The following is a 13,573-nucleotide window of genomic DNA, read 5'->3' as shown; positions in this document are numbered from 1 at the left end:
TTCAATGCAGCAGATCTCAAACTAATGTCTGTTGAGTGCCTACTGTGTACATATCTCATTTGATGCAATGGATTTAATAGAAGGGACAGCTGCATTTTACAAATAAGAGAACTGAGGCTCAGAGATTAAACAGTATGCCAGTGGTTTAGTTTAACCAGCTAGTGAGTGTCAGAGGCAAGATTTGAATCCAAGTCTGTCTGATCCTGAAACCCCACATAATCAATTAATTCACTTAGCGCTTCTGGAGGAGGTCCCTGGAGTTAGTCCTCTCAGTGTACCTCTCAGCAGTAGGACACTGATGGGCCTAGTTGTTTATAGGCCCGTCTGGATGAATAACTCTCCTCACAGAGAGAGGTGACGTTAGCCTATTGGGATTTGGACCATACTTTTTTAAGGATGAGGATGGGAAATGCACTTCCATCTCATTCTTTACAAAAGTGGCACATACTGCAGGAGGCTGGTTAGAGTGATTGCCACAGTCTGGTTGTGCCATTCTGGAAAGACCTCTGATCTGGGTATACTAGATCTTGGCCATCCCTAAGAGATGGGAACGCTCTGAAACTTCATGGAAATGTGGCATTTGTATCTATATATACGGGAGGGAATGGCATGCATAAGGGTTCATCAGATTCTCAAAAGTGTTTGTCATGATTTTAAGAAGGAAAAAATAAGGAGTGGGGGGACAAATTGCAGATCTAGATTTCAGTGGCCTAGAAGGGTACTTTTGACTGGAAGCAGCAAATCACATCCTTTATCAGGGCTTTTGTTTCTGTACTCGAAATCTCAGAGGAGTTGAAACAAAGATTTCTAATTCTCCTTTCAGCTCTGAAAATTACAGAATTCTGATTGACTCTAGAGAATCAAAGTTTTAGCCCCCATTGCATATATCCAGGGGGGTCTAACCCATTGCTAATCACTGTGGAGAGGCCCTGAAGGGATTTGAGCTGGGGGAAGAATGGGCCAGAACCACTCCTCTAGGCAGTTTCACTACTTAGTGTCTGAGGCAGTCAGTTGTCTGACTGTTGAGCAAGGCACCCAGCAGGAAAGGACTCACACTGGCAGACAGTTTCAATACTGGCTCTCTAATTCTCCACCAAGACCCCTGCCTCCTTACCTAGTGACTTCAAAGTGTAGATTTGCGTGACCTTCCCCTCCCTGCGCCTTGTGGATTCCTTTAATGTGTGTGCGTGTGCGTGCGTATGTTCTGCTCTTCCTGGGTCCTGCCTTAGAGGTTGTTCTCTGCAGTGGGGCCACCACATCCACCCTGTCTATATTGACAGCTCCATAGCCATCCTTCACCTCCATTTTAGCCTGTCGAAATGACAGAGCAGCTGAGTGGTGTTGGCCAGCAGATAAACCTGTTGTCTCCCCTGCTCTCTGTGCCAGTAGCTCTCCCCATCTCCTGGTGCGTGAGAAATTGACACCACCTTGGGCTGAAATCTGTTCCTAGGGAAGCTACATTTATTAGTGGCTAATGAAAGTGTGTGTGTGTGTGTGTGTGTGTTTGCACTCATGTGTATGTGCAAAACTTAGGGTGAATGAAGTGTTATCCTATCTGGCAGGCACCAGTGACCTACGACCAGCCACAGCACCCAGAGAGAGAGATGCAAAGAATATAGGCAGATTCAGGTCTGCCTATGACAACCTGTCCTTTACTTAAAATCCCAAACTAATAGGTATATGTCATTTGTTCTTAGTATACCACTGCAATTGATCAAGGTGTCTCCTGTTCCAGGCTGGGATGAGCTGTGGAAATACATGCTAATATGATCTAGTTCCAGAAAAAATGAGTTTCCTCTATATTATATTTTCCTCTTTGAAAATTACAGCTCCTGACACTCTCTCTGTGCCACCAGCACCCCACATCCCATCTTGTTGAGGTATATAAAGAACATTCTCTTGGGAATTCCCTGACGGTCCAGTGGTTTGGACTCTGCGCTCTCACTGCCAGGGCCTGGGTTCAATCCTTGGTCGGGGAACTAAGATTGCGCAAGCCGCGCAGCGTGGCCCCCCCACCCCCCCAAAAAAATAAAAGAACATTCTCTTGCAACTCCTCATCCATTTTAATCAGGAAGATTAAGTGGGAGAATTATTGAGAAGTTTTGGTTTAGTATTTGTGGAACTGCCCAGAACTCAAAGTCACTTCTTTATTTGGACTCTGCTAGAAATTGCTTCTGGAAAGGGTAATTCAGTAAGAGAGAAAAGAAGGGTGTTATTCATGTCTTACCTCCATATGGCCTTTCGCTTCACTTTCCTCTCGTTAAAACTATTGACTTTTTTGTTAATCCACATTTACATAGTGCCTGTCTTTTGGACACAGTGAGCCCCCCCATGAAGCACATTTTCAGGTTTTACATGGTTTAGTTTCTGATCTCTTTTATCATAAAAGTTTCTTCTTTAAAAGCTTTGATGGTTACCTTTTATATGTGGGAGCCTGTAACCTAGCAGGAAAAGCTTCCATTTTGGAGCCAGACAACATGGGTTCAAACCTAAGTTCCCATCACTCTCTCAAGGACATGACCTACTAAGTAAATTGATTAACCTCTGTGACACTTGGATTCTGCATAATAAATCAGAAATGAGAATAGTACCTTTTGCATAGCTTAGTAGTGAAGATTCAATGAGAAAATTGTGTACAGACTCAAGCCTACTGTTATTGATACACAATAAATTGGTGACAGTTATTATTGTACCCTGCTTACTTGCATACCGGAATTTGAAGCAACTTACAGCAAAACAATATGGTGATACTAAATCTTAGCTTTGAGTAAGAATTTGTCAAAAGACAGATGTCAAACTGGGGGAAATATTTGCAGTGTAGAAGACAAAAGGGTAATATTCTTAATTTACAAAGAGTTCATAGAAATCAAAATGGGCAAAGGATAAGGCCGGGCAGTTCACACAGAGAGCAATACAAATGGTCAGTAAACATCAGAAAAGGTGTTTGACCTTATTCATAATAAAAATAAGGACATGCTAATCGAAAGAAGATCCCATTTTTCACCTACAAGGTTGTCATAATTTCTAAGTTGGATAATATCCAATCTGAGTGAGGATATGGGAAAACAGATATTCTTTTACACTATGTATGTAAAATTATACTTCCACTCTCAGTGTGTATGTATGATATATGTGTATGTGCATGTAGGTATTTCCCAGCACATTCTGGTTAATTTACCTAAGGACATGCCCTTAAGCAAGTGGTAGGAGCTTAGATTTGAACCTATGTTGTCTGACTCCAAAATGTAAGCTTTTCCTACTAAGTTACATGCTTCCCACATGTAAAAGGTAATCATCAAAGCTTTTTGTATGTACAAAACACATAGATACACACACATACACATACTGAGAGTGGAAGTTAATTGGTACAACCTTATTGGAAGACAATTTGTCATTGTCTTTCAACATTTTATATGTCAATAGCTTTTGACTCACCACTTCCACTTCTAGGAATTTGCCATAAGAATATATGTGCAAAAGTGTATCCATGCCAGAAATAAAGGTGTACGTGCCAGAATACGTATACATGGACGTTCATTGCAGCATTGTTTCTAATAGCAAAAACAACAAACAACCCAAAACTGGAACCCACCTAATATCCATGACTGGGGCATTAGTTAAATTATGATAAATAAGTTCAGTGGAATTCCTGACCGCCATTAAAAAAAAAGTATGTGCTGATATGGAAAAATATAGTAGAGAATATATGTGTGTGTATATTTACACACATGTATGTATATATACATACATGTGTGTATGTATGTATATATATTTTTTTCCCCTCCTGTAGGTGTACACAAGATACTAGTAGTTTTTTGTCCTTTGGGAGAGATGAACAGGGTAGTGAGAGGAGTATGGGAAAAGAAAAATATTAGTACGTGCTCAATAAATATTTGTTGAGGACATTCATATCTTTTTGTATAGTTTGGTTTTTACCATATGCATCCATTCCTTTTATTTTAAAATCCATTGGTGGAGGATGGAGAGAGTCAATAATAAAGTAGTGAAAGAAATTGACTCCTGTGGTTGAGCATGGACTCACCTTTGAGCTTCTTAACAGCCAAGGCAAAGAGGTAACTCAGGTAAAAAGCACAAAAAATTTATCAGGAAAGAGAAACATTATCTTGATCTCTAAAAGGAATCTAGCAGCCAAGGATTGGTCTAAACTCATATCTAGTCTTATCTGTCTACAGCTTAAAATTCATTGGTGGAAACTTGTCGCTTTTTTCTCCAGCCTTTCCCCACCTGACTGGCCTCTCCTCCTGCATGTGTATGTGATACGCCATCCAAACCGGCCTTTGCATATATTGTTCCTTCTGCCTGGAGTGCTCTATCTTCTCTATCTAGTTGTCAGCCATGGCTTTTTAGTTTCGTTTTGTTTTAAGATTTTCAGTTGTTTGTTAGCTCCAGTGGGAATTCCTCTAGGTCAGCTATACCTTGTCTGTGCTCCCCAGATCCCCTCTGCCTACCTCAGTGATGGAACTTGTCACACTGCACTGTAATTATTGTTTTGTTTTCCCCACTAAACACAGAGCTCCTTAAGGTTAGGGATACTATGTTGTTTGGAGGCCCTGATAACCAAGTGCTTGCCAGGCACAGAGGTAAGCGGTCAGTGAATGATTGAGTGAGTAATCTGAAATTTGGGTTCTACCTCTTTCACCCATTAGCTGTGTGGACAAGTCACTTCTCTCCGGGCCTTGATTTTTCTATAGGTACAATAAGAGATTTGGCCTAGATAATCTATGAGAACTCTCTGGCTGATTTTTTTTTTTCTTTCTCTATGGTTGTCAGATTGTCTCATATATACATGGAAGTTGTTAGCAGTTGTCATGCTGAGTAATTTCAAAGTTTCAAAACTAAGCCTGTTAAAATTCACTGCATTTTTTATGGCCTGTTCACCAGCTTGAAGAGATCAGAGCCACATCCAGTTGCTTGGCCCAAGATTGCAGAACTGATTATGTCCCCCACTCTTCCTTCCTCTAATCTTCTCTCCTTGACATACACAGAAGTTTGTTTTTTTTGTTGTTTTTGCCTGATGTGAGCCTCCAAAGACGTCCCTTCTTATTATACTTTGTCACCCTGAGCTGAGCTGTCTTGGTTCCTTACCCTAGGTTCATGATGGTTTTTGCCTTCCTGTGAAGACAGGTCCCATGCTGTCCACTCGCCACTTTCTGCCCTCATCTCACCCTACTCCTGTTCCGTGCCCCTTCCTTTTTATCAAGGTGGAGCTTATACCAGCTCAATCCCAGCTTTACATCGGAAGTTAGAAGAAAGATATTGGGGAGAACTTGGGGTCTTGAGAAGGTATAATACCTCTCTCCACAGCATATTTTAAGAAAAAATTTATACTTAAAAAAGTGAATCTACTGACTAGAGATATTTTATTCAAACTGATGGCTCCCTAAGAAAAAGTCATCCACTTACTCCCAAATGCAAAATATCTTTAAGGACCGTTTTGTAACTGATGGTTTGAGAGCATATTACCAATGCAAGGGTGCTATTACTCTGAACTTGGGATAGGCACTATATACAAAAGGTGAAAGCTATTCAAAGGCATTTGAAAAATACCCAGAGTTCAAGAGTGATTTGTTTGTCTGGTCCCACCACCACCACCACCACCACCAAAAACTTGTATTGAGAGCCTGCTTTCTTCCCATTTGTTCAGCAGGTATTTCTAAAGCACCTACTATGTGCTAGACATTGTTGTGGGACCAGGGATATACCAATGAACAAAGCAAACTAAAATCCCTTCCTTCAAGGAGCTTATATTCTAATTGAAGGGTGGCAGTGAACAAAACAAATAATTAATTATACAGTATTTTAGAAGATAATGCATGCTGAAGAGAAAAATAAAGCAGTTAAGACTTGGAAATCGGTGGTGTTGGAGCACTGCATTTTTAAATAGTGTGGTCAAGAAAAAGCCTCATTGAGAAGATGACAGTTGAGTAAAGCTAGATTTGAGGATTGAGCCATGCAGATAGTCTGGTGAGGAGCATCTCAGGCAAGGAAAACAGTAAGTACAGAGGCCCCAGGGCAGAAGCCTGTCTGACGTTAGAAACAGCATTTAGTCTGAGTGAGTGGGGAGCCATTAGAGGGTTTTACACAGAAGAATGATAGGGTCTGACTTAGGTTTTAACCTAAAGGATCATTCTGACTGCTCTATGGAGATCAGGCCAAAGCCAGCAAGGGTGGAAGCAGAGAGCCCCACAAGCAGGCTGCTGAGTATTCCAAGCAAGAGGTGATGGTGCTGTGGACCAGTGTAATGGCAGTGGGGGTAGCAGGAAGAAGACATGGAGTCCTGGGTGTAATTTGAAACTACAGCTGATAAGGTTTCTGTGGGACATGTGAGAAAGAAGAGAATCAAGGATATCGCCACTGTTTTTGGCTTGAGAAACTGGAGGACCTTGTTGCCATTAACTCAGTGGAACAAACTGGGGACAGGCCTGAGGAGGGAGGTCAGGAGCTTGGTTCCAAAACCATGTTCAGTCCTGCTAGACAACCAAGTGGAGAGAGCAGGTAGACAGGTGAATTCATGAGCCTGTGTTCAGAAAACAGGACTGGCCTATAGACACAAGTTTGGGAGTTGTCAGCACGTAAATGGTCTTTAAAGCTGTGGGACTAGATGAGATCCCCAGGGAGGTGAAAGTAGATAGAAGAAGGAGTAGGAGGTAGAAATAGAAGTCTAAAGACTGAATAACTCTAGCATTAAGAGATTGGGGAAATGAAGTAGTGAGGAATGCTTCTCTGATACAAGTGAGGAAAATGACTTTTTGAGAACTCAAACTTTGGCATATGAAGATGTTCAGTCAGTTTTCAAACAGAATATTTGTTGCCCACACTGTGAGCATTTTATTTCAAAACAAACTTTACTCTGCCATCTCCTTTTCAACGTCATTATCCTTGGTTTTTAAAAATCCTTTTTAAAGAAAAGAACCTCTTTACAGCTGAAGCCTATGATATACCCTTCAATTACCCTTTTCTTCCCTGGCTAGAAGAATAGTATCTCATAATAAAAGCCTATAGGTTATGTGGACTGAAAAAACATTGTTATCCTTTTGAAGTCCTTACTGTCCTGCTGTCTTTAAACTTGAGGTAGGGATTTTAGGTGCACCAGAATGTAAGTGATAGCACTGGGACCCTTTCGTATTTCTTATTTAATTCTCAGATATTTACCTGGGGAAGTTATAAGGTAATTTGAGAATATGGTAGAACATGTCTTATTTGTTCGTTATGTGCTCACCTCATGGTTAGTATTCATACTCTATTTACCGGTTATTTCTGTAAATGGGGGGATTAGTTTGAGGTTCTGTTGCAGACAATAAAACTCAATTAATTATAGGCAGAACAGAAATTCTAACTTAGTTTTCATTCACTTGCTCAAGTTGTCTTTGGGGATATAATCCCTTTTGAATATGTTTCTTGCACCGTATGTGAAAATCAGTTCAGTTTTCCATTGACACAATTTAGGTTCTTGTCTTATTAAGCAATAGCAGCAGTCAGGGAAGACCTACTTATTCCTCCTTCAATAGAACCAGACCAGGCTTGAAGAGAGGTAATAATTACTGCTCTGATCACAGCATGTTCTCTTTTCTCCTTCCCAACACAGAGCATGTCTGTTCGATCCTGGCTTCCCTCCTGCGGAACCTGAGAGGACAGCAGCGGACCCGGCTTCTGAATAAATTCACTGAAAATGACAGTGAGAAGGTGGGTGCTTGTTGGACTGTAAAGATGGGACTGGGACCAGCGGGAATAGAATCACTATCTCCCTGATGCGATCTGAGGAGTGCTGGGTTAAGTGTTCCTGCCCTAAAATATCTTCTCCAGCATCTGGGCTCCATTGGTTTGGATCTCAAAGGTTTTTCTGCCTCTCATCTCCTAATGCATCACCCTTGACCCCAAGTATTTTGAAACCATTTCTGTACGCAACAGTGTACCATTATGGATCATTAAGATGAGGAGGAAAAGATTAGGTCAGTGCTTTAAAAATTCTTAATATGCAATGAAACCATTTGTTACCATGTAAGTAATACAAATAAGTGCAATTGTTGTTTGCAAAAAAAGAAAAAAAAGGAAGAAGAGGCCATTGGGTTAGGACACAGAACATCTTAGCAATCATGTCACCCTGGTGACATTATCTAATGTCTGTGCATCAGCTTCCTCATCTTTAAAATTAGGGCTGCTCTCTATCTTCCCTGCCTGCCTTATCAGGTTTTCCTAATGTTTAAGGAAATAGTGGATATGAGAATACTTTGTAAACTGAAATATATAAGATCTTAGGGTCATCATTGTTAACCAGGGAAGGTTTGGGCACAGTCTTCCTGACTGTCTGATGCTGTGTTGAAGCAACATCTACTATTAATCAATACAAGCTCCTGGGTAAATACCAGGGTTGCCAAGAACCATAGTGGTGCCAACCCAGTAAAAAGAGAGGTTAGAAGTTTAGGCTGGCTTCACAGTGTTCCTTCAATCTTTTGGAAGTCTTAGGGAAAAAAATGAAACTTTCAAGCCCACTCAGTATTCCTCAGGCCATGTTTGAAGCATGACTTTTGCTAAGTTTGAAACTGATTTTTAGGTTATTGCTAAGCAAAAGTCAGGGGCTTTTTTTAAGTTGTGAAGGAGTTTTTCTTGCACTCTCTTCTGACTGAAAAGCAACTAAAGAGATTTTACTTAGACCGTTTTTAAAAAAAGATCAGCTCTGGGGCAGAATCTGAACATGAAAGGTTTCAGTTTGAAAAAAGAAATTTCTGTATAGTTCTAAGTGAATATCAAGTATGTAACTTCATGCTTCTTCTCTGTGCAAGATGGGACTTGAATTTTTATTTATTTGTTTGTTTTTAACAACGTGAATTCAGGGGAGACCTAGAAGGGCTGGGAATGCATAGTGTCCTTCGGGAATGGCCTGTGTTCAAACTGCATCCATGCTAAGTGTTTGCTTTGTTCTGCCCGAGCCGTTTGATCCCTTCCTGATGTGTTCCACAGCAAAGCTCATATCCAGAGTGAGAAGTGGTAGAGTGGCTCTCCCTTTGTGGGGAGTGACAGTAAGACGAATAGGAGCTCCCGTGTTCTCTTGCCTTGGTATACTCTTTCTTTCTCACTCATGCCTGTGAAGTATCTCTCTTTCAGGTTGACAGGCTGATGGAATTGCATTTTAAATATCTGGATGCAATGCAGGTGGCCGACAAGAAGATTGAAGGGGAAAAACACGTATGTATCCCTGCCTGTCTTTTGCCAGCTATTGACTTGCACTCCATTGGGTCCCTTGTGCACCTCGTATCTCCCCACAGGACAGGCAAGGGCAAAGGTGCCATCTACCTTTCTGTGCTACCTAACATGTCGTAAGAGCTGAGCAGATGACAGTCCGCCAGTGGTTATCACTGCCCTTTTAACAGGAGTGAAGTCCCTGAAGAGGATGGATGTGTACAATTGATCCCGGTCTGACCTGGGAGTCTGGGTGGTAGCACAAGTACCCTTGATAAGAGCTTCTCTTCGAAAATCTGACCAAAGCACAGTGCTGTGACGTGGTACCACAGTGGCAGAGGGTGTCCTGGCACACACACTTGCTGGCTTCTGTAGTCATAGGGAGGCACTGGAAGGAAACTGTGAGGTCATTGAATACAGTTCCCGCATTTGCGGATGAAACCTGGAGACCTAGAGAAGGGAGCTCAAAGCTCTGCAGCACGGCCTGCAAACCAGGTCAGAGTGACTGAGCCGCATTGTCTGATGAGGTGGTTGCTGAGGGAGATGAAACCTGCTAGATGTTTTTTCTTGACAAGCCATACTTACCTAGGGTGTTATCCTACCTCCTGTATTTTTCATCTGCTTCTTTTTGTTCTCTGCTATCTCTGTCCTCAGTTGATTTCTCATCTGTCCCTTTAATCGGGGCAGGTTTTCATATTGGTTAATGTCTGATTTGTATTCTCTCTTTTTGTTTTTGGCTGCGTTGGGTCTTTGTTGCTGCGTGTGGGCTTTCTCTACTTGCGGCGAGCAGGGGCTACTCTTCGTTGTGGTGCGCGGGCTTCTCATTGCGGTGGCTTCTCTTGTGGAGGAGCACGGGCTTCAGTAGTTGCAGCACGTGGGCTCAGTAGTTGCAGCACGTGGGCTCTAGGGCACTCGGGCTCAGTAGTTGTGGCACACAGGCTCAGTAGTTGTGGCTCGTGGGCTCTAGAGCACAGGCTCAGTAGTTGTGGTGCACGGGCTTAGTTGCTCTATGGCATGTGGGATCTTCCCGGACCAGGGATCAAACCCATGTCCCCTGCATTGGCAGGCAGATTCTTAACCACTGCACCACCAGGGAAGTACCCTCAGTCTATGGTCATGTTGCACAGTGATCCTTTTTTTGCTTTTTTCAAAGTCTGTAGTAGAGCCCATTTTCTTCGTGATCTGGATTTGCTATATCACTCTATTTTCTTTTCACTCTTCTTGCCTTAAAGACACACTGGAGGCTTTTGAGCCTCACTGGTGGGAGAACCTGCTTCAGCACCCCTCCCGTCTGTGTTGGGGCAGGCCAGCCATGAGGCAGAGCTGTGTACATTGGGAATTATACTAGCATCTTCCCTCAAGTTGTGCCTCAGGCCAGGGTGAGAGACTAGAGCTTGGAGAAAACAGTGACCTTGTTGTCTGTGCCCTTCTAAGCCACCCATTCCCTTTCACAAACTATACCTTCATTTATGAATACCAGTAGATAGGTAACCATATGTATCATTCTTGTGATTTCCCTGTGCTCTCTAAACCTAGTAAGTCCTCAGATGTTTGTTGATTGATTGAATTGATTGACTGGGACTTTCTTCTTTAATGTGGTGATACTATTACAGGGTAAATGGCAGAGACTCTGAATTCTGAGGCTGGACTTCAGATACCAGCATGTTCCACACACAGTCCCTTCATTCCACACACCTCACCCCCTTTATTTTATTCTTTGATTAAACTTTCCTCTTCCCTTTTTTCCTCCATTCACAGTAACTTGTACATGGTCGACACTTAGTGATTGTTAAAGTGCCAAAGTATATATTCTTCATCTTTGACTGAATGATAATCAGAAACAAATTGAACTTTCCCTAGACTTTTGTAGGGAAACAGCCATGGGACAATTAGAACTCCTGCTGACGGAATTCCCCAAGTTATCTGCTGAAGGAGATTTTTAGGGCTGGTTGAAGGCGCACCTGGGAGTCCGAGGGCTAGGATTTTAGTGCGGGCATGCACCTCACAATCACTGCCTCGCCACACCTTGTCACTGCGCCTTGTGTAGCCCCAGATTCTTAGCCATAATGTGGCATCAGCAAAGGCGGTCTCTCAAATCCCCTCCAACTTAACGTTTTCCCTCAGATTCAGGTGAGCATACTTTGGTAACTGCCATTTTTTGAAAATGAAATGGGTTAAAAGCACAATGAGAGGTTGATCAGCGACTGTCTTCATGGAATGCCAGCAGCAGCCTAGTAGAAAGGTGCGCATGAGGTAGGGGGTCAGATAAGCCTGGATTTGAATTTGAGCTCTGCTGCTTCCTAGCTCTGAGACCTTGGGCAAATGAGTTGACCTCTCCGAGCTGGGATTTTCTCATCTGTAAAATGGCCATAACACCTCCCTTTCAGTGCTATCATGAAGACTAAGCATAAACTATGTATTTACTTTGCTCAATAAGTAAAAGCTACTGCTGTTGTTAGATTTTCCTAGCTTCTTTTGGAATTCCCATGTAACTTTTAAGTATGCCAGGCAGTCCTTTTCCTAAGAGCATCCTCCTTACCAGATAACCCAGAAGGAGTTGTCCTAGCAGACCAGAGCATTGGCACCATCAGATGCTTCATCTGAGGTGAACCTGGAATAGACTTTGGTTTTTGTTTGTTTTTTTTGGGGGGGGGGAGGGTGTTGTTTTCTTTTGTTTTGTTTTTTGAGAGAGACCAGAGGAAGCTGTTGGGCATCAGGGAGCAGGAATCTAAGAAAAAAAAAAAAGGTCAGGAAGAACCTAGGGGTAAGACGGGAATAAAGACACAGACCTACTACAGAATGGACTTGAGGATACGGGGAGGGGGAAGGGTAAGCTGGGACAAAGTGAGAGAGTGGCATGGACATATATACACTACCAAACGTAAAATAGATAGCTAGTGGGAAGCAGCCGCATAGCACAGGGAGATCAGCTCGGTGATTTGTGACCACCTAGAAGGGTGGGATAGGGAGGGTGGGAGGGAGGGAGACGCAAGAGGGAGGAGATAGGGGGATATATGTATATGTATAGCTGATTCACTTTGTTATAAAGCAGAAACTAACACACCATTGTAAAGCAATTATACTTCAATAAAGATGTTAAAAAAAAAAAGAAAAAGAAGAAACTTGGGCTGCTTCCTACAAGATTATCTATTACCAGCATTGAAGAGGGTGTGAAATTGATTAGCACTGACGGAGAGTAATGGCTGCAGCCACTCTCGCCAGCATTCACGGGGCTTCTGTCTGCACAGGCGCAGGGCCCCGCCATTCCCTGACAAACACCTGTCTCCTTGATGCCAAGGCTGTTTTGCTGGGCACTGGCAAACGTTCCAACGCTATTAGTGCTCAGCAGCCTCAGTGTTGCTGGGAGAGTCGTGGCGGGGTGCGGGGGGGAGGGACGTGTTTGTGAGCAGCGCTCTCTGCCAGCACTCAGGCTCATCCTGCCAGATGAAGCCGCCTCACAGGTATGAAGTGACCTGGAACAAACCACCTCATTTCGTCTCTCCTTCATGCAGCCTACTCTCTTAAGTCTCTCTTAAACGATTTGTTGCCTCACCCCACCCACCCCCATTAAACTTGGATGTCCTACACCTACTGGGAATTCAGCAAATATTTGTTGACCTGAATTGAATACTTTTTTCTCAGGCATTTGATAACGTTGACTGTCATATCCATAATGAATAAATATCTCATATACTCTGCCAAGTCTGCAACAAAAAACACCTTAAATAACAGGGTCAGGTATTGACCAAGAGAAGGGGGATCAAGTATTGACATTTTTAGTGTCTCGGAGCCACCATCTTCCCTGCAAACTTCAGATTCCCACGGGCGCGGTGCAAGTGTCCATGGTTTGCAGCTGACCAAAATTCACTGAAAAGAATCCAGTCATTTGGCAGATGACAGGCACCTGCTCTGTGCAAGGCAGTAAGCTAGGCACTGGCTGGGGTGAACACAGGTGGAAGTGTCAAAAGAAGAATGGGCCCCAGGAGTACTGCTGCTGCTGCTGAGGGCTGGAAGAATCCAAGGAGCAGGGGGGAAGCCATCTGCACCTCGAGTCACCCCTGACAGTTTTGTGGATGAGGCAGAATTCAAGCTGAACCTTAAACGGAGGAGACATATAAGCCATTTCCAGACTAGAGACGAACAGGAGCAAAGGAAGGGCAGTGGGAAGCCAAGTTAAGTTTTGGGGCGAGTGATAAGTTATACTCCAGGGCAGAAGGTGTGAGGGGGGAGCATGGGCTTTAGAGCCAGGCTTCTTCTGGTTCTCCAACTGCGGACAAATAGCCTAACTTCCCCAGCTTTATTTTCTTCCTTTCTGGTGTTTTGTTTTTGAGGTATACGTCCCAACCTGTGGGTCTGTGAGGAATTACATATTTAG

At 43.0% G+C, this 13,573-nt stretch overlaps 1 protein-coding gene across 1 annotated transcript in view; it reads left to right on the top strand.

Annotated features, from left to right (window-relative positions):
• The window catches only part of CTNNBL1 (catenin beta like 1), a 170,303-nt gene that overhangs the window by 128,183 nt on the left and 28,547 nt on the right, over positions 1-13,573 (top strand). Inside the window, exons 12-13 of the mRNA XM_060123028.1 lie at positions 7,607-7,704; positions 9,124-9,204. Coding sequence (XP_059979011.1) covers positions 7,607-7,704; positions 9,124-9,204 — 179 coding nt within the window. The remainder of the gene's footprint in view (positions 1-7,606; positions 7,705-9,123; positions 9,205-13,573) is intronic.

The sequence above is a fragment of the Lagenorhynchus albirostris genome, chromosome 15 (genome assembly GCF_949774975.1).
Source record: "Lagenorhynchus albirostris chromosome 15, mLagAlb1.1, whole genome shotgun sequence".
NCBI classification, from domain to species: domain Eukaryota; kingdom Metazoa; phylum Chordata; class Mammalia; order Artiodactyla; family Delphinidae; genus Lagenorhynchus; species Lagenorhynchus albirostris.
This window is presented reverse-complemented; position numbering and strand designations above follow the sequence as displayed.